General features: G+C 39.7%; 1 protein-coding gene across 3 annotated transcripts in view; it reads right to left on the bottom strand.

Moving 5' to 3' along the window:
* Nucleotides 1–21,610, bottom strand: part of mre11a (MRE11 homolog A, double strand break repair nuclease) — a 115,923-nt gene that overhangs the window by 74,530 nt on the left and 19,783 nt on the right. For all 3 annotated transcript variants that reach the window (XM_087988021.1, XM_043691497.2, XM_087988020.1), the window contains 5 exons: nucleotides 5,387–5,528; nucleotides 4,169–4,283; nucleotides 3,403–3,588; nucleotides 2,215–2,386; nucleotides 393–473 (listed from right to left, as the gene is read on the bottom strand). In XM_087988021.1, the coding sequence (XP_087844147.1) occupies nucleotides 393–473; nucleotides 2,215–2,386; nucleotides 3,403–3,588; nucleotides 4,169–4,283; nucleotides 5,387–5,528 (696 nt within the window). The remainder of the gene's footprint in view (nucleotides 1–392; nucleotides 474–2,214; nucleotides 2,387–3,402; nucleotides 3,589–4,168; nucleotides 4,284–5,386; nucleotides 5,529–21,610) is intronic.

The following is a 21,610-nucleotide window of genomic DNA, read 5'->3' as shown; positions in this document are numbered from 1 at the left end:
AGAAACCAAGGCAAAAATTGGCATGAGCAGTAATACAACAATGACAATATTGAATTGTCAATCAACTTTATAATATAATGGATTTGCTTTACTATTCTTTTAAACAATAATCTTCACCATATTGATTATACACTTTCAACTGATCCATTCACTACTACTTCCAGGCCCTTATTCTATTTAGGAGCCTTGAGCATTTGAACGCGTTTTAGACAGAATTGTGAATATACATGTTACACAACTCAAAAGAATATTTATTCCTGATACTTTACCCATGATAGAAATAACCCTTACCATCTTAGTTCTTCAAAATTAACTTTACTTTCATTTTTCTGCTTACCCACTTTACCTGCAACTTATAAAAAAGGCTAATCCATTAAAAAAACAACACTGACTCTCAATCTTATTAGAGGCTTTTCTGGTTGACGAGGATTTCCTATTCGCTCTCTTTCAGCAACATCCAACATTCCTTCCACCTACAAGATAAATACAGATGACAATGTGTGTTATTATTCAATTAGTTCAAAATAACAATTGTCCAATAGTTCAGAGTCTCTATTGCAACAGTCTCAATATTCACTCTGTAGATATTTACCATGTATTCTACTTAGGTATGCTATAACATTCTCAAACAATCCATAATAAAATTTAAATTAACTGTGGCAATAGAAGTGCACAATTTCTGACCATATTTATATGACTCATAGTGCAAACATTCTGATATAAGTAAGTATAAATAAGTTTTAGTGAATTCACTGTAGTTTCTACAGTGTTGTCATGTTACAGCAACACAGCATTTCGAGAAGTGCATGGATAGATTCAGAACTGTGCCTTCAATTGTGAAAAAATTCATTCTCTGGAAGGGAGGAGATAGATTCTTGCTTATGAGTCCAACATGAATAAGTTTGTTCTATGTGGGGAATTTGTTGTCATTCTCAAGTATTGATACAGATCAAGTTAGGAATACAAACTGGTTAATGTGCTGTTTTAGCACTCACCCCTGTCCTACTACTTCCAACAGTTCATTAGTTATGGCCTTAGAGGTGGTTCCAAAATCTATTTTCATACATTACTGTTATCATAGTATGTTTGGTGTCATTTATGAAAATATTTATAGCCTGTCGTTGCTTTGAGGGAACAAAATAACAAACAAATTCAAATGTCAGGAGAAAGTGAGGACTGCAGATCTTGAAGACAAGAGTCGAAGTCTGGCTCTGGAAAATTACAGCAGGTCACGCAGCATTCGAAGAGCAGGAAAGTCAACATTTCTGGCATAAGCCCTTCATCAGGATTGCTGAAGGGCTTATGCCCAAAATGTTGACTCTCCTGCTCCTTGGATGCTGCCTGGCCTGCTGTGCTTTTCCAGCGCCAAACTTTTCAATTCAAGTGTCAGGCCCATCTTAGCACATAAGAATATATCAAAATCTTGTGCATCATTGCCAGGGCTCCTTCAGTAGAAAAAACTGCCAGTCCACCAGGTGAACTTACATTGCTGAAATGACATTGCCGGAAGTTTGCTATATCCCCAAAAGATTCTTTGCTCATACTCTTATTTCTTTCTTTTTATGATTAATATGACTAGTTGGATGCTTGTCATAATTTCACTCACAAAATCAGTTTATAGAGAGTTTGATCAACCAACTTAATGAAGTGCAATTGTTGCAAATCAATTAAAATAAGTGATTTCATCAATGAAAGTAAAGAATACAGTTTAATTATGCTTAAATGCTTAGGGTTCCAAAGATACTTAGACAAGTGATTACATTATTACATTATTATTGCAAATTGAGAGAAAAAAATAAGAATCATTAGTACCAGTATCCTTGACTAAACAAGAATGATTTTTGGCAGAACCAAGTCAAAAACATTAAGAACTGAATCACTCTACGGAAGTACGGTAAAAAAAATCAAAGATCAATTCCAAATTTTTCAGCTCCAATTTTCTAAATTAGAAAATGACTAGGTATGTTAACACAGCTCCTTGAAATATTTCAATCATGCTTTGTTCTAGTTCCTGATCACCAATGGCAGGCATCATACATTGCCAAAATAAGTCAAACCAAAGGCTTCTGCTAAAATTAGGATTTTCGCAAGCATTCTAAAGGGCTCCCCCAACAAAATGCAATCTTAGGAGAAAAGTTCTGAGAATAAGCTCAGCACCATCTTCTGCAGTGTGGCTTAGGTTGGGAAATGACTTGCTGTATTCTATTGATTTACCTTCTCTACACAGAAAGACTCTATTTTCTGTGTGACTTTGGGATGATCTGGGTTAAATATATCAGGATAATCTGCAAGGACGACATCTTCAATAAAGAACTGGCGAACTGTTTTCAAAGGAATCTTCCGCATGTTCATTTTCTTTCCTTTAATTCGCAACAGCCCAATGTGTCTGTAAATCAAGAGAAATAAAACTTTATAAATATCACTACTAACAAACTGATTAATGTCATCCATGTTGATCTCACCTAATTGTGACTCAATTGTGGCTTTAAAGCAATTCAACAGATATTGAAGTGAATGTTTAAAATCCATGCTGCTAGACAGCATACCATTAACTCAGCATATAAATCTGACGGGATTGGTAAGCTGACCACTACATCCAAATTTTTTATATACTTAGTGCATGAATCTCTGCACTAGTAGTACAACTTCAGCATTTTTTTGAATTCTGGATAACAGATACTTAAAAAGTGAAATATGCTTATAATTCAATATGTTTTAGACTGCAATTTAGTTATTGCAACCAAATGGCAGACCCAGAAATATCAGTGGGAGAAATCAAACTTGACAAGGAAGGGAAACTAAAGGTAATCTTTTTTTTCCTCAATGATACTTAGTTCATGTATCACATAAACAGATTGCTATACTGTGACTTTATTACTGTGGATTTTTAAAAAATCTATTCACTAAATAAATAGCAGCATGTGTATATCATAGTTCTCAGTTTCTTAAAATGAAAGTTGAAAGAATCATTTTGTATAGCAAGTGGTCCAGTATATCTTTATGTGTATTAAAGCAAACAAAATATTAAGTGTCAAGAAATTTCTAATTTAGTACAGTCGAATCTCAAGTCAAAGTATAAATTTAGTGGGAAGAAATTTAGTTAAGTTTTCGGAGCATTATCAGCTCAAAGATTGCAAGCCACATCATACCAGCTTCATTCAGACAAATATCATAATTCTTTCATCATTGCTGGGGGCCTATCCTGAAATTTCTTCTTAAAATCATTATGAGAACATCCCTCAGATGCCTACAACTCAACCTTTTGCAATAATAGATTACAAGGGCAGCTCATCAATATCAAACTTTTAAAAATATATTGCTAACAGTGAGAAATGCCTCTCAACTATCTCTGCAATTATGTCACAATAAGATTAGCAAAGTCGACTGTAAAAAGGCATTTACTTCTTTACAGCTTCTCCTGGAGAAAGAGAAGTAACAACTGTACTTCCAGGCTGTGAGACATAGAACAGCTGCTGTTCATTTCTTGTTGGAGCTATTTTACACTCATGTTCATGTCCCCAAATAACAAGGTCCAGAAAATCATCCAAAAATTGCTCAGGAATGTAATTGGTGGCTCCATGTTTGCTCCTGTTAAGGAAATAACAAATTGAATAAACATTCAAATATATCATATTCATCTACAAAAGGTATTTTTAAATGCAAACATTCCCAATACCAGTGTAAAATTTCTGATTCACTTCTTTAAAAGCACTACCGACACAAAAGTAAATATTTTTGCATTTTTAAATTAGTTTCTTCAACAGCTCAATTTCTTAAGGAGATCATGGCAAAATTTACTAATGGCAGGTTTCATTAAGAATTTTATCTTGAAGGGAGTTTTTTTCCAGCATTTCTAGTGGTTCAGTGATATTCACATTCCAAATACCATCACATCAGAGTAATAAAAGCTTTTACTGCTTTCTCTTTCATAACATTTGGCATTATATGTTTTTTAACTCCCCGATGTCACCTAATGATTTCTCAAAGTACACAATTATAAACAAATGCACCAAGAAAAGTTCTGAAATATCACAGCAGAATTTTTAAATTACTGCAGACATCAATCCAAGCAATGATATTCAATCTTCTCCTCCCTCCAATCTTCCAATTAAAATTGATTGATAATTTTATTTTCCACCAAATCATTCATTTATTTGTTTTTTCTTACCTGTTTTGATGAATGACAAATATATTAAACCAGCTATCTTCATCTTCCTTTGGCCTAAGCATAGTAACTTGCTTGTTTACAAACATTCTGTAAAGGCGCTCATCTGGGATGGCTCCTATGAAATCATACAGCACACACACTATTTTAACAAAATTCCAAATTGATTTCAAGTTAAATAAGGCACATTACTTTTTAAATCACAATTCTTAAATTCCTACAACTACACTGTCTGATTAGCATTACTTGTACTGAACTCAAACAATTGTACTAAACATTTTGAAAATAGTTTGTTGATTATCCCCCTCCCCAATCATAATTTCTCTAAATCTCAGCATCTGCTAAATTTTAAAATTACAGATTCAGGTAACAGCTGATATAGTCATAGAGTAATAGAGATGTATAGCACTGAAACAGACCCTTCTGTCCAATTTGTCCATGCCAAACACATATCTTAACCTAATCTAGTCCCATTTGCCCATATCCCTCAAAACCTTTCCTATTCATATATACATCCAGATGTTTTTGAATGCTGTAATTGTACCAGCCTCCATTACTTCCTCTGGTAGCTCATTGCATACATGCACCAACCTCTATATAAAGAAGTTGCTGCTTAGGTGCCTTTTAAATTTTTCCCCTCTCACCCTAAACCTATACACTCCAGTTCTACACTCCCCAATCGCAAGAAAAAGGTCTTGTCTATTTGCCCTATCCATGCCCCTCGTGATTTTATAAACCTCTAAGGTCACTCCTCAGCCTCCACATGTAGCCTTAAGAGGGATCCTGCTCACTGTTCAGAACATCCCAGCAGTGTCACTAGTCTGAACCTAAGTGAGGACATAACAGAGTCGAATTAGCCACTTGCCCTTGTCAGACGGATAGTCTGTGCTAGTACGGTTGTGCTGGTTACATCTGGCAAGGTTGCTCAGAAGCAGGAACAAACTGCTGAGCCACCTAATTACAGGTGTTCTAATGAGCAAGTTCATCTGCTGGTATGAACCACTGCTCATCTCAAAAAAAATCACCACAAAGATTTTAATGTTTAATTTAATATTTAAGAGAAATTGTCACCTGTATTTGTTTATGTAGCAAGGTTCAACACTTTAAAATTAACTCAATGTGAAGAATTTTGGTACTGCAGAAAACACAAAAAAACCATAAAAATGCATGCCCTTAAAGCAGACATGAGTGTTGTGTTTAGACTCAACTCAAGAATCTCACCTAACCCATACAGCGCCAGCTTAGTATTTCCTTTCTGCATCAGAACAGGGCTAATGTCAGTCTTCTCCACAGACAAGGACCGACCAAAATGATTTACCAATCCAGCACAGCTCAAAAGATCCAAGGCACACAGGGCATCTGCCTAAAAAATATAAAATTTTCCAGTAAAATTAAGATGCACTATATACTGAATCAAATTCGAAAAAATAGAATGTAAGGGCCCAATGACTTTCCCTATTCTTTTTATTTGAATCCTTCTTTTACGTACCAAATAAACCTCATTGAGTAAATAATTGGCAGTACAGTGATTAGCATTGTTGCCTTACAGTGCCAGGGACCAATGTTTGATTCCAAGCTTAGAGTCAGAGTTAAACAACATGGAAACAGATCCTTCAGTCCAACACATCTGCGCTGATCAGACATCCCAATCTGACCTTGTCCCATTTGCCAGCATTTGGACCACATCAGTTTAAACCTGTCCTATTCATATGCCCATCCAAGTGCCTTTTAAATGTTGCAATTGTACTTGCCTCCACCATTTCCTCTGGTGGCTCATTCCAAACACACACCACCCTCTCTGTGTGAAAATGTCACCCTTCGGGTCCTTTTTGAAATCATTCCCCCTCACCTTAAACTTATGTAGTTTTGGACACCCCAACCTACGAAAAGACATTGGCTATTCAACCAATCCATGCTCATGATTTTATAAACCGCTAGAAGGTCAGCCTTCAGTCTCCACTGCTCCAGAGGTAAACATCATCACCTATTCAGCCTCTCCCTATAGTTCAAATCCTGCATTCCCAGCAACATCCTTGAACATCTTTTCTGCAACCTCCAAGTTTGACAATACCCTTCCTATAGAAGGATGACCAGAACTGCACATCGTATTCCAAAAGTAGCCTCACCAATGTCCAGTACAACAGCAACATGACATCTATGTGTGGACTTTGTACTCTCCCTGTGTCTGCATGGGTATCTGCTGGTGGTCTGGTTTTCTCCTTCAGCCCAAAGGTATGAAGGTTAGGTGGACTAGCTATCCGAAATTGCCCCATAGTATCCAGGGATGTGTAGACTAGTGGATTAGCTATGGTAAATTCAGGGTTGCATGGATAGGGTGGAGGGAGGTCTGGATGGCATGCTCTTTGGTGCATGATGGGCTGAATGGCTTCCTTCCGCACTTTAGGCATTCAATGAAAACAAAGAACTCCAGGTGTTGCAAATCTACAGCAAAGACTCACCAAGTCTGTAACATACGTGGAGAGAAACAGAGTAAACATTTTGATTCCGATAACACTCAACAATGTGGGAGGTTGTGAATTTAGTCAAAAGGGAAAAAGCAACATACATAAAGTTTCTGAAGGTAAAATTGTACTGGGCCAGTGAAGAATATAAAGAAAGCAGGAACGAACTGAAGCAGAATTAGGAGAGCAATTAATGGTAGGGGCTTGGGTAGTGTTTTACAACAGAGGGACCTGGGGTGCAGGTAGATTAATCTTTGAAGTTTGCGTCACATAGAGACAGGGTAGTTTAAAAGGCATTTGGCATGCTTGTCTTCATTGCTCAGTTCTTTGAGTACAGGAGTTGGGAAGTCATGTTGAGGTTGTACATTGGTGAGGTCTCTACTGGAATACCTTGTCCAGTTCTGGTTGCGCAGTTGCAGCATGGATATTATCAAGCTGCAGAGGTTCAGTAGAGATTTACAAGGATGTTGCCGAATATGGAAGGTTTGAGTTATAAAGAAAGGCTGGATAGGCTGGGACTTTTTCACTGGAGCGTAAGAGACTGAGAGGTGATCTGATAGAAATTTATAAAATAATGAGAGGTCTAGATAGCTAATGGTAATTGTCTTTTCCCTAGGATGGGAAATTTCAAGACATTTTTAAAGTGAGAGGAAAAGAATTTAAAAATCACAAGTCGCAAATTATTTTATAGAAAGGGCTGTTCGCATGTGGAATGAGCTTTCTGAGGAAATGGTGGATGCATGTACAATTGCAATTTAAAAGACATTTGGATGGGTACATGAATAGGAAAGATTTGGAGGGACATGGGCCAGGAGCAGGCAAGTGGGACTAGTTTAGTTTGGGATTATAGACAGCATGGACTGTTCCTGTGCTATATGACTCTGTGACTAAGAAAGGTTGAAAAGAATCTTAAGGCATTCTATACATACATTAAAAAACAAGAGGATAACAAGGGAGAAGGTCAGACCACTCAAGGATAAAGGAGAGAACTGTGCTTGGGGTCAGAAGAAGTGGGTGAGATCCTAAATGAGTACCTTGTGTCAGTATTCACCCAGGAGAAAGATATGGAGGATAGTAAGATTAGTATGGAGCATGCTGATATGCTAGAGCATTTTGAGATCAAGAAAAAAGTGGTGTTGCGATTCTTAAATAGCATTGAAATCAGTCCTCAGGGCCCAATGGCCCCAGGTTATTGAGAGAGGCAAGAGAAGAGATTGTTGGGCCCTTGACCAAGATCTTTGTATCCTCACTAGCCACTGGAAGAGGGCCTGGACGACTAGCAAGTCTCTAATGTTGTTCCTCTGTTCAAGAAGGGAAATAGGGATAATCCAGGAAACCACAGACCGGCAAGTGTCACATTGGTTGTTGGGAAGCCACTGGAGAGTATTCTTAGGGATAGGATTTATGTGCATTTGGAAAAGCATGGCCTAATTAGGGGCAGTCAGCATGGTTTTATGCGGGCAGGTCATGTCTTACTACTTGATTGAATATTTTGGGGAGGTAACGAGGGAGATGGATGAGGGTACTTATTTCTTGATTTCAAAATGCTCTGGCATATCAGCATGCTCCATACTAATCTCACTATCTTCCATATCTTTCTCCTGGGTGAATACTGACTTAAAGTACTCATTTAGGATCTCACCCACGTCTTCTGACCCCAAGCACAAGTTCCTTCCTTTATCCTTGAATAGTCTGACCTTCTCCCTTGTTGTCCTCTTGTTTTTTAATGTATGTATAGAATGCCTTGACATTCTTCTTAACCTTTTTTAGTCATAGAGTCATACACATGTTATTTACATGGATTTTAGTAAGGCTTTCAACAAGGTCCCTCATAGTAGACTATAAGGAGGGGCTAGAAAAATGCAGCATGTTTTCTCTGGAGCAGTGGAGGCTGAGTGGAGACTTGATAGAAGTCTATAAAATTATGAGATGCATAGATAAGGTTGATGGTCAGAATCCTTTTCCCCAGAGTTCAAATGTCTAATACCCAGGGTCATGTACTTAAGGTGAGAGGAGGAAAATTCTATGAAGATATAAGGGGCAAGTTATTTACACAGTGAGTGGTAGGAGTCTGAAATGCGCTGCCAGGGTGGTGCTAGAGACAGATACAATAGGGGCAACTTAGGAACTTTTAGATAAGCACATAAACATGCAAGGAAGGAGTGGAAGGATATGGCAGGCAGGAGGGATTAGTTTAATTTGGCATCATGTTTGACACAACATTGTGTGCTGTAGTATTCTATGATCTATGTTCAATGACTTAGATGTGTGTAGCAAAGGCTGCCTCAGGCATTGACTGTGTGGAGTTTGCACATTCTCCCCCTGTCTGTGTGGGTTTCCTCCGGGTGCTCCGGTTTCCTTCCACAATCCAAAAATGTGTAGGTTAGGTGAATTGGCCATGCTAAATTGCCCGTAGTGTTAGGTGAAGGGGTAAATGTAGGAGAATGGGTCTGGGTGGGTTACGCTTCAGCGGGTCGTTGTGGACTTGTTGGGCCGAAGGGCCTGTTTCCACACTGTAAGTAATCTAATCTAATCAAAAAAGTAATTTAATCTAATCACCCCTGCTCTTTTAAGTCAACTTTCTTCTTTAATTGCCAACTTATGAAGATCAGACTCTCTGTCTTTCTGCTTTTCGTTTCTTCCTTTCTTCTGCAGTGGTCTTCCTCTCTTTTTCTAATGCTACGGCTATTCTTTCCTTTAGCCTCTACTTTTAGTCATAATGCAAACTGTTTCATTTAATTTTTCTCTTTCTTTTGCCTGTAATTCAAGTGGCTTCATTTGCAACTAAATTTTAGTCGTTTCCAAAAATTCTAATGGCATTTACAGCAATTGTAAATGTTGAGCTATTGCTGCAATTACCTCCCCTTTTCGCAAGGACAAAGGCAGCCCCAGCTCTAGCTGGTCTGCCACTTTCAAAAATTGTGCCTTGCTCACTTTCTGTAAAACTCCAGGAGTGACTTCTTTCACCCTCAGAAAACTCTTAGTGACCGAAAGGGCCATTACTTCACAAGGTACACTCTGTTTAAACTAACCAAATTCAACATGTGAAACACAAGACATTAACACTTACCATTCGAGCTCAATAATCCTAAACCCAACCTGGCACTAGAGATTTTGATCCTCACCAGACCCCCTTAAAATATTTTAGGAAGATAACCTCGACCCTGATGTTTTCTTATTTTAAAGGCCAATTTAACATGCTGTTCTAGATGCAATTCGATTGGTCAAACTACTGGACATTAAGCAAAATAGAATTTATTTAAACACTATAGTTAAAATATCACACAAGGAGGAAGACCTTGGAATACCTTAATTCTATTGGAATACCTAACAGAATAATAGATACAGTAACTACAACTAATTAATGGTTCAAATATAGTAACATCACATAACTATAGGCTTTGGCAAAAAGGGCAAGAAAAATGTAGAAGCCTTATTCATTTCATTTCAGCAAGTGGCTAAACAAATGAAATGGTCAGTGATCACGTGGGTATTGTTGATCCGAACAAAGTTGGTAAGTAGAGCTAATGAGGTATTTGCATCACTATCAGAGGAGATATCTTGAGTATAATGAGGTGAAAAATGCCACCTTAACTGCACATGAGCTAGTGCCAGATGCCTGCAGACAATGTGAACCTGAAGGGTGGAGAGATAAATGAAAGGAGGGTGCGGGTGGGGAGAAAGTAGCATCGAGTACAATAGGTGAGTGGGGGAGGGGATGAAGGTGATAGGTCGGGGGGAGGGTGGAGTGGACATGTGGAAAAGAAGATAGGCAGGTAGGACAAGTCATGGGGACAGTGCTGAGCTGGAAGTTTGGAACTGGGGTGAGGTGAGGGAAGGGGAAATGAGGATACTGTTGAAGTCTACATTGATGCCCTGGGGTTGAAGTGTTCCGAGGCGGAAGATGAGGCATTCTTCCTCCAAGCGTCTGGTGGTGAGGGAGCAGCGGTGAAGGAGGCCCAGGACCTCCACGTCCTCGGCAGAGTTAGAGGGGGAGTTGAAATATTGGCCACAGGGCGGTGTGGTTGATTGGTGCAGGTGTCCTGGAGATGTTCCCTAAAGCGCTCTGCTAGGAGGCGTCCAGTCTCCCCAATGTAGAGGAGACCGCATCGGGAGCAACGGATACAATAAATGATATTGGTGGATGTGCAGGTAAAACTTTATTGGATGTGAAAGGCTCCTTTAGGGCCTTGGATGGAGGTGAGGGTGGAGGTGTGGGCGCAGGTTTCGCAATTCCTGTGGTGGCAGGGAAAGGTGCCAGAATGGGAGGGTGGGTTGTAGGGCGGCATGGACCTGACCAGGTGGTCACGGAGGGAACGGTCTTTGTGGAAGGCGGAAAGGGGTAGGGAGGGAAATATATCCCTGGGGTCCGTTTGGAGGAGGTGGAAATGTCGGCAGATGATTTGGTTTATGCAAAGGTTGGTAGGGTGCAAGGTGAGCACCAGAGGCGTTCTGTCCTTGTTACGGTTGGAGGGGTGGGGTCTGAGGACGGAGGTGCGGGATGTGGACAAGATGTGTTGGAGGGCATCTTTAACCACATGGGAAGGGAAATTGTGGTCTCTAAAGAAGGAAGCCATCTGGTGTGTTCTGTGGTGGAACTGGTTCTCCTGGGAGCAGATACGGCGGAGGCGGAGGAATTAGGAATACGTGATGGCATTTTTGCAGGAGGTAGGGTGGGAAGAGGTGTAATCCAGATAGCTATGGGAGTTGGTGTCAAGTCAGTTGTCATCAGTGGAGTTGGAGAGGTCCAGGAAAGGGAGGGAGGTGTCAGTGTTTGGTCCAGGTAAACTTAAGGTTAGGGTGGAATGTGTTGGTGAAGTTGATGAATTGCTCAACCTCCTCATGGGAGCACAAGGTGGCGCCGATGCAGTCCAGACCAAAGGGGTAGCCATGGGCACTCATATGGGCCCCAGCTATGCCTGTCTCTTTATTGGAATCCTTCGAATCCTCCCACTTCCTCCAGACCAAAGGGGTAACCATGGGCACCCATATGGGCCCCAGCTATGCCTGTCTCTTTGTTGGCTACATAGAACAGCCCATCTTCCGTAATTACACCGGCACCACTCCCCACCTCTTCTTCCGCTACATTGATGACTGCATCAGCGCCATCTCGTGCTCCCGATTGAATTTGGCCGGGCCTGTCATATGTGTCAGGTAATTGGGAAAATCTCAGACAGAGATAAAACCAACACCTTTAATATCCATTTCTGCAATTGAAGAACCTTTTACAAGAGTCTTAATTGAGTGCATAGGACCCTACCTAAACAAAAAGTGGGAATCAGTATTTGCTGACCATATTGGATGTGCCCACTAGATTTCCAAAAGCCATTCCATTACTCAATATCATGGCTAAAAGGATTGTAGAAGAGTTACTCAAATTTTCCACTTGATGTGAACTACACACAAAGATATAATCAGATTTAGGGTCAAATTTACATCAAAATTATTCAAGGAAGTTATGGATAGCTTAGGACTAAAACCATTCAAATCCAATGTGCACCAATCAGAATTGCAAGGAGTGGTAGCATCAAAAATCTGCAACGTTATTGGTGCAGTTATAGGGTTAGTGTTACTTCTAGGAGGTGACACTTTAAAAGTGAGGTTTAGTGGTCTTTATCAAATCGAAAGGAGATTGATTGAGGTGAATTATTTGATAAGAACACTAGATATACAGAAAACTCAGTGTGTGTGTCAAGTGGTACTTTGACTGGGAAGGAAAGCAAAAAGGAGAATGGGTTACTGGTTACAACACAGAGTGAAGAACCAAGGTCAGATGATTCTGAATTGGACATTCCTCAAATTCAATTGGACAATGAGGAAGTTCTCAAAAATTGGGATAAATTATTGAGTTAACTTAGAGACGAAAATCAAAATGACCTGACAGTATTATAATCATATGGGGAATTATGAGGGAATAAGTACTCATCTAATTATGCATTATGTAGGTATAGGAAATGTTGTTAACCTTTCCTATAACAACATTCCTAGACTTAACCCTCTAAAGTTGGCACAGGTTCAAACAGAGATTAAATGCATACTCAAAAGACAACATAATCGGTGAGTTGCAGCAACTGGAGCCCACCCATATTATTACTGCCAAAACCAGATGTTAACCAATGAATGGACTAATGCAAAATCAATGAAGTTACAAAATCTGATTCATATCCTATTCTGCATTTGGAAGACCGCATTGAGAAGGTAGGGCAAGCAACTTATATTTCCAACAAGATACCGGCAGGTACCTTTATCTGAAAGAGCAAAAAACAATTTCAGCTTTCATGACACCAAATGGACTATACCAATTCAAAGTCATGTCATTTGATATGAAAAATGCACCAGCCACATTTCAAAGCTAACCAATGAAGTAATTTCTAGATTACCCAATTGTGTGGTATACATCGATGACCTGCTAATATTTAGTCACACATGGAAGAAATATTTGCAGCATCTATCAGAACTGCTTGATCAGCTTCGGGAGACAGGATTGGTGATAAATCTGTCTAAGAGTGAGTTCACATGGCTCACCTTTTTAGACCAACGGCACAATGGATCAGTGGTTAGCATTGCTGCCTCACAGTGCCAAAGACCTGGGTTCAATTCCTGCCTCAGGCAACTGTCTGCGTGGAGTTTGCACATTCTCCCCGTGTCTATGTGGGTTTCCTCCGGGTGCTCCGGTTTCCTCCCACAGTCCAAAGATGTGCAGGTTAGGTGAATTGGCCATGCTAAATTGCCCGTAGTGTTAGATGAAGGGGTAAATGTAAGGGAATGGGTCTGGGTGGGTTGCTCTTCGGAGGGTCGGTGTGGACTTGTTGGGCCGAAGGGCCTGTTTCCACACTGTAAGTAATCTAATCACTTTTCTGAGCCATGTCATTGGATATGGACAGATGGCCCCACAGGATATGAAAACAAAAGTTATTGGGGAGTTTCCCAATCATTAAAGAGGGTAGTACTACAATTCCTGGGATTGAATGGTTTTTATCAGAAGCTCGTCCCAAATTTTAGCAGTGTGGTTTATCCACTGACTGACTTACTGAAGAAGTACAGAAAATGTTAGTGGACAGGAGTCTCTCAGAAGGCATTTGACAGCCTGAAAGTGGTGTTAATGACTGGTGCAGTGTTAGCCACACTTAAATCAAGCAAAGCCATTCAACTTGACTATTGATGCGAGTGTTGGTGCTCTACTCTTACACGAAGATAATTAAGAAGATTGAAAGTCCTATTGGGCATTTATTCTGAAAATTAAATGATCATCAATGGAAATACTTCATGGTTAAAAAAGAAACCTTGAGCTTGGATTTGGTGTGACAACATTTCAACATTTATATTTCCAGTAATGAGCCTGAGACAATTCTACCTACTGATCATAACCCATTAAAGATTTTGGAGAAATTTAAGGACAAAAATTCCAAACTGCTGCTTCGATGGAATTTATTATTGCAGTTACTCAATTTGAACATTATACATGTGGCAGGACAAGAGAACACAATTGTCGATGCATTGTCATAACTTTGATAAAGAAAAACGGAAGCATTCAGTGGCGGGAATAAACAGACTGAATGTCTGCAGTAGTGAATGTTTGCATGCTTAGAGGGAATGTAATATATGTCCTGGGTTTTTTTTAAAGAGAGGCTGTAAGGCAGAGGCACTGAGCAATCTACCAAAACCATTGGAATAAATAGCTGTGAGGTCTTGGGTTTTTTTCAAAGTTGAAACAATAGAAGCAGCCTGGAAAGGTGTGGTAGGCTCTCACAGACCAGGATTTCTAGTTTTGTTTTAGATTTTAGGTTTAGCTTTAAGCAGTTACATTGTGGGTGTTATGAAGTTAAAGTTCAACAACTTCGATTATCCAAACGGGACAGGCAGGGAGTATTTTGTTCGGATAACTGATTGTTCAGATAAAGGATAATGTTTTTACGGGACCTTTTACTGATCATATTAGTTCCCAAATCTGACAGGACTCAAATGATTTTGTGTCAACTATCGGAAGGTCAACACCGTAACTAAATCAGACTCCTATCCAATAACAAGGTTGGACAATCTACTTACTTCACAAAGTTGGATTTACTGCATGGTTATTGGCAGATACCTTTATCAGAGAAAGCAAAAGACGTTTCTGCGTTTGTACCCCAAATGGGCTATATCAATTCAAAATGATGCCTTTTGGAATGAAGAACGCACCAGCCACATTCCAAAGATTCATGAACAGAGTTGTGGACAGATTAACAAATAGTGCAAGTCATTGGATGATGTTGTGATCTTTAATGAGTCATGGAAAGATCACATGATAGAGTTGGCAGAGCTCTTTGAACGATTACGAGAAGCAAAACTGGTAATGAACTTAAAGAAAACTGAATTCACGAAGCAGAGGTGACGTTCTTGGGACATAACATTGGACATGGAGGGCTGACCCCAAGGAATATGAAAATGAAGGCCATCGAGGAATTTCCATGGCCATCCTCAAAGTTAGTGGTACTTTGATTTATAAAACTAAGCGGACTCTACTGGAAGTTTGTTCCAAACTTCAACAACATGGTGGCACCACTAATGGATTTATTAAAGCAGACCTCAAAATTTTGGGAATGCCAGGAGACATTTGAGAATTTAAAAGCTGTATTTACCACCGCATCAGTTTTAGCTACACCAATTTTTTTGAAACCCCTCAAAGTTGCAATCGATGCTAGTGATATAGGAGTTGGAGCTGTACTGCTACAGGATGCCAATTGGCTACTTCTCAAAGAAACTCAACACCCACCAGAGAGAGTATTCTACCATTGAGAAAGAATTATTGAATTTGGCACCGGCCTTACAACATCTTAATGTCTATGTGACAAACAATGAGTCGGAGATAGTTGTGTACACAGACCACAATCCTCTCACATATTTGGAGAGAATTAAAGACAAAAGTATGAGACTATTTCGTTGCAGTCTTATGTTACAGACTTTTAATTTACAAATCATACATGTTGCAGGTTGTAGAAATATGATAGTAGATGTGTTATTGTGCATTTAAAAGAAAATGGGCAGATAAGATTGGACAGCATCGATTCCAATTTTATATATGTGCCCAGAAATTAATATATGTATAACTTAGGTTAATGACATATATATTTCACAGTAATAGGATTAAGAATTAGAAAAAAAAATCTTTTTATTATGATGGTACATTTTTTTTCTGAGGGGGAAGGTGTTATGGAAGTTGAAGATGTATATTGTACCTTCAAGAGAGAAAGAATGCTTTTCTGAACTAAGTAATTCCAAGTACCTGTGCATATGACTAGATGGCAGTCCCAGAGTGTACTGGAAAATTGAAAATATATAACATTTGGCTTTGAAGCGGATACCTGAGTTTTGATTGCTGTTTTGACAGCAATTCAAATTTAACCAGTTTACATTATGCCGCCCAGGATACTAAAACCCAATTGAGTTTGAATTTATTGTTTTGCCAACATCGAACCAATGAGATGAACCAATGTTGGGGCTATAAGAATGCGGATATTTTGAAAATTGGTCAGAGAGCAATTGCTGTAAAGAGAGAAACTGCCAGAGAGCTAATTACCCATCGAACAACTTGCTCTCAAAGAAATTAGAAAACACTCTCGATCAAAGGTACCTTTCCATATAAAGCCTATCCGCAGTAAAAAGAAAGAAGACGATCCAGCGAGATCAGCAGCAGGAAAAATGAAGACAGTGGAGAAGACAAAGACTGTGTGATTTTGAGATTAAGTTAATGCAACTTTAATAAGTGTCTTATTGGAACAACATAATTTTATTGAGTTGGAGTCAGATAGTAAGTAGTTAAGAGAAAGGGGGACTTAGATTTATGAATACTTTTTTGTTTAATGTTCACTGTTAGACTTGGGAAATAAATTGATGTTCTTTCCTTTAAATAGTGAAATTTAGGAGTTCTTTGTCACTCATATTTTAACAGATTACAAGGTGAGGCGAGCTTTCTCTGTGTGTTTGGTTTAATTAACAGAGGGGTTTGCCTCAATGTTGTAACTGTGGACTTGAAGAAGTGGAAGTTTTTTTCCCTCTCTCGATTACAGCCAGTAGCTGGGGATTCTCTTCCTCGGCTGCTAGATTACATGTGAGACAAAATCTATTTTTCTGAATTTACACTTTTGCCAAAGGGATATTACTATATGGGAACAGTTAACGAGCAATAGTTACTGTTTCTGGTATTCTGTTCACTTGTCCAATAGTTTTAAAAAGTATTCTAAGTTCTTCTTTCTTTTGCTGTATATTAACTGTAGTGTTTAAATGAATTGTATTTTGCTTTATATCAAGTAGGGGTTTGACCAATCAAATTGTATCTAGAACACAGCATGTTACATTTTCCTCAAAAATAAGAGAATGCTAAAGTCTAGGCTACCTTCTTAAAATACTTTGAAGGGGTCTGGTCTGGTCCATAACACTATCTTCCTACCTAAGCTGGTTTTGCACAACTCCCTTTCACCTCAACTCCGTTTCTTGTCATTTACAAACTACAGGTAGTAAAGCATTACCTCTTGCCTTACCGCCATGCACTCACTGGCACCTTACTCAAGCCTTTGTGTACAATACAAAAGAATTAAAAATGGCCAAGCAGTGGCTCTGCAGCATGACTTACAAGAGTGGGTCAGAGATCAGGAATCTTGCAGTAAGTGACTTCCCTCCTTGCTCTCCAAAACCCTGTCCACAATCTACATCTATGATGAAATATTCCCCATTAACTGGGATGAGTGCACCTCCAACAACACTCAGAAGCTTGACACCTCCAAGACAAAGCAGACTGCTTCGTTCCCACTATGTTCACAAACATTCTGTAACTTCATCATAGAACCATAACTGATGCTCAGTCACAGCAATGTATACAATCTACTAGATGCATTGCAGAAATTCCTCAGACAGCACTTTACAAACCCACAATCACTACCAACTAGAAAGAGAAGGTTGGCAGATACATGTGAATACTACCACCAGCATGCTCCCCTCCAAGCCACTCAACATTCTAAATTGGAAATATGTCACTATTCCTTCACTGTTGCTGGGCAAAATCTTGGAACTCCAAGCTTAACAGCATTGTGGATCTACCTACATGAAACACTACTTTTAAGAAGACATCTCATCAGCACCCTCACAACGGCAACCAGGGATGGGCAAGACATCTGACTGGCAATAAATGCAGGCCCAGCAATTCACCTGAACCACACTTTGTACAATTAAATAGTTGCTGGATTGCGGTACATGTAGTTAAATGGTATCTCACATGCCTCAGTGGTACAATCATGTCATGTCAGCAGCCAGTTCTTCATAGGATGCTCCTTACACCAAGTAGTAACCTACTGAGGGTAAAGAAAGATGGGAAGAGCCAAGGCAGTGGTGATTAGACGATAAAGTCAACTGTTTGGAAACTTCACTCACATGCTTATAGGATTGTCTTGTGGTGGCTCTATACAAAGTGCACCCTGAAAGGCTGAGCCATTATGATTAACAATACACCTGGCTGGCTTGTAGACACATGGATTGCAACATGTATGCAATTGATAACACCCTGATCACAAAGCCTCTGATCTTCATGGTTTGACTGGATACATCTGTTTTGAACTTGATGTCCTGGAATACTCTTTGATATATTACTGGTAGAGTGGCTGGTAGACTGGAGATGGAGGAGTTAGCAATACCAGGTGATCCACTCAACCTGTTCTCACCATCTTTAAAGTGGGCGGCACGGTGGCACTGTTAGCACTGCTGCCTCACAGTGCCAGAGACCCGGGTTCAATTCCCACCTCAGGCTGTGTGGAGTTTGCACATTCTCCCAGTGTCTGCGTGGGTTTCCTCTGGGTGCTCCGGTTTCCTCCCACAGACCAAAAATGTGCAGGTTAGGGCCATGCTAAATTGCCCATAGGGTTAGGTGAAGGGGTAAATGTAGGGAAATGGGTCTGGGTGGGTTGCTCTTCGGAGGGTCGGTGTGGGCTTGTTGGGCCCAAGAGTCTGTTTCCACACTGTAAAGTAATCTAATCTAAGACATCTGACTGACACATTTCTGGGCAGATGATAGCAAAACTTAACAGATACTTATGACAGAGCCCTGAAATCAGCAAGACACAGCAAAACCAAAGTCACTATCATGACCACATGCCATGGGTGATCTCCAATCCGAATGGCCTAATCGGGTCATCCTCAGCCAGGGTCAATAGGTTAGCAATCACCTAACAAGACAGTGCAGCCTTCAGAGACACCACCTCTCCAACAGGTCTATGAAGCTGATCATTGGCGTCTAGTGCATATTAGATTAGATTACTTACAGTGTGGAAACAGGCCCTTCGGCCCAACAAGTCCACACCGACCCGCCGAAGCGTAACCCACCCATACCCCTACATTTACCCCTTTACCTCACACTTCGGGCAATTTAGCATGGCCAATTCACCTGACTTGCACATCCTTGGACTGTGGGAGGAAACCGGAGCCCCCGGAGGAAACCCACGCAGACACGGGGAGAACGTGCAAACTCCACACAGTCAGTCGCCTGAGTCGGGAATTGAACCCGGGTCTCTGGCGCTGCGAGGCAGCAGTGCTAACCACTGTGCCACCGTGCCGCCCACCATGTGGGATAGCACCTTCTTCTAGGTACAGCCATTAGGTCAATCCCTGTACTGCATCTTTCTTACAATTTTGTAGCTTGGGATTGGAAAAGTTAATGACTTACTATCATTATCTTCTCACAGACTCACAGATGTTTACAGCACAGGAAACCACTTGACCTATCATGTCATGTCTGTGCCAGACTACACAAATCCCAGTTTCGGATTTTCCAGTTCTCAGCCCATAGAGCCGGAAGCAATGGCAAAACAAGTGCTTAAATGTTGCTTAAATGTTATATTAGTTTCGGAATAGACCAGAAAAATCTTATTCATGTTTACGGGTCGTTCTGCTGGAACATGCATTTCATTAGCACAAATTGTCTATAATGCGATCGAGGAATTATGGACATTGCTTGGATAATGCAAACTTTCTACTGAATGGGTATAACAATTTTCCATTAGCGATTTCCTGCAGCGCAATTTTCTATAGTGGCTTTCCATAGCGCAAGGTTATAGAGGGACACAACTGTCGCGTTATAGCAGAATAACCTGTATATCAAACAAGCAACTAGAACCCCTTAACTCTCTCAAGTGAAGAAATTCAGTTTAGAAGTTCTAAAATATTAATGATCAATGTAAAGTTTTTAAACTACATTTATGGTTTTAAACAAATATTCAGTCTGTTGTGGAGTTGAAGGTGTGTACTGTAAGAGAGAGGGAAAGTTGAAAAGTGTCATGTGGCTAACTGCAGGCACACAGTGTGCTGGATAATTTGAAGATGTAACATTTGGCTGTGAAACAAATCGGTGAGATTCGTTGCTATGTTTCCACAACAAATCAAATTCAATCAGTTTAAATTATGCCCCAAGATACTAAAGCCCAATCAAATTTGAATTTTTTTTTGTTTTGACAACATCAAACCAATGAGATGATCCAACATTTTCTGGTATAAAAACAGGCATTTAGCCTGAGAGACTAAGAGACTGCCATACAGACAATCCGCTGACCATCTCACTGAAAGGTACCTTTTTCATATGAAAATCTTTGCAGTAGAGGACCGAAGATGATCCAGAGGAAATCTACAGACAGAGGAAGTTTGACATCCAGATGACAACTGGTGTTGAAAATGGATTTGCTATAAATTTAATAAAGGCTTTATCGGATCAGTATATTGTTATAAAGTGGGAGGTAAAGTGTTAAGACAAAGGAGGCTTATTGTGTAGATAGTTGTTGTTTAATGTTCTCTTTTGGAGTTAAAGAATAAATGGTTAATTGTTTTCTTTAAATAGTGGAATTTGGGTAGTTCTCTGTCACCCATACTTTAACAGATTATGAGATGAGGTGAGCTTTTCTGGGTGTCTAGTTTAAATTATCAGAAGGGTTTACTCCATGTTTGGGGGCTTGTCCAGGATTTAGACAGGTTTAGACAGATCCAGTCTGAGATTTGACCAGATTTGAATAGATTTGGGGTATGAAAGATCCCAGCAGATTTCAACACTTGCCCATTAGTGACCTAGAGCTTTAAATAAAACGTAGGTGAGACAATTTGTTTAATTATGGTTACTTGTGGTTGGTTAAATTAAAAGTGAAAAAAAAACTCTTAAAATTGCTAAAGAGGTTCTGGGATTGGAACATGATTCCCAAATTTGCTAAGAAAGTTTAGAAGGAAAGAAAAATACCTTACTTTTAGACTTAGCAAAGAGTTTAGAATTGGGTTTAACAAAGGACAGAAGTAAAGTTGAAATTGTAAGGGAATTACTCAAACATTTAGGTGTGTCAGAGAAACAGACAAGTGCAGTAGAGTTAGAAAAACTTAAATTACAGTTGAAGATAATGGAGTTATAAGAGAGAGAGAGAGGAAAGAGAAAGGGAGAGAGAGAAAGAGAAATAAAAGAGAGAGGTAAAAGAAAAAAAGAGAAGATTCTTAGCTGAGCAAAGAGAGAGAAAGGAAGAGAGAAAAAGAGAGAAGAAAGAGAAATGGAGCTCGTGAGGTATTTGTAGCACTGTTGGATGAGGAGTCAAGAGATTATGAAGAGGACAAACAGGCTATTTTAAGTGCCAATGAATTGGTTACAGAAGCATTTAGGCAGCGGCTCAGAAACCTAAAGAAGGAATCAGGTCAGGCTTATGTTGAGTTCAAAAGAATTAAACACAGTCATTTTGATAGATGGACGTAGGCATTAAAAATAGATAGGACCAATGAGGATCTACGAGAAATTATTCTGCTGGAAGAGTTTAAAAACTCACTTCCGGGATGATAAGAATTCAGGTGGATGAACAGAAAGTTCAGGAAATAAGAAGAGCAGCAGACAAGATTTGGGGGCGAGCATAGGAGGTACAGTTAGTAAGTTTGCAGATGACACCAAAATTGGAGGTGTAGTGGACAGCGAAGAGGGGTACCTCACATTACAATAGGATCT

Source organism: Chiloscyllium plagiosum, unplaced genomic scaffold, assembly GCF_037043375.1.
Source record: "Chiloscyllium plagiosum isolate Xiang-an unplaced genomic scaffold, Cpla_swu_hap1 HiC_scaffold_6, whole genome shotgun sequence".
Lineage (NCBI taxonomy): Eukaryota > Metazoa > Chordata > Chondrichthyes > Orectolobiformes > Hemiscylliidae > Chiloscyllium > Chiloscyllium plagiosum.
Note: the sequence above shows the minus strand (reverse complement) of the source record. Positions and strands in the feature narration are given on the sequence as shown.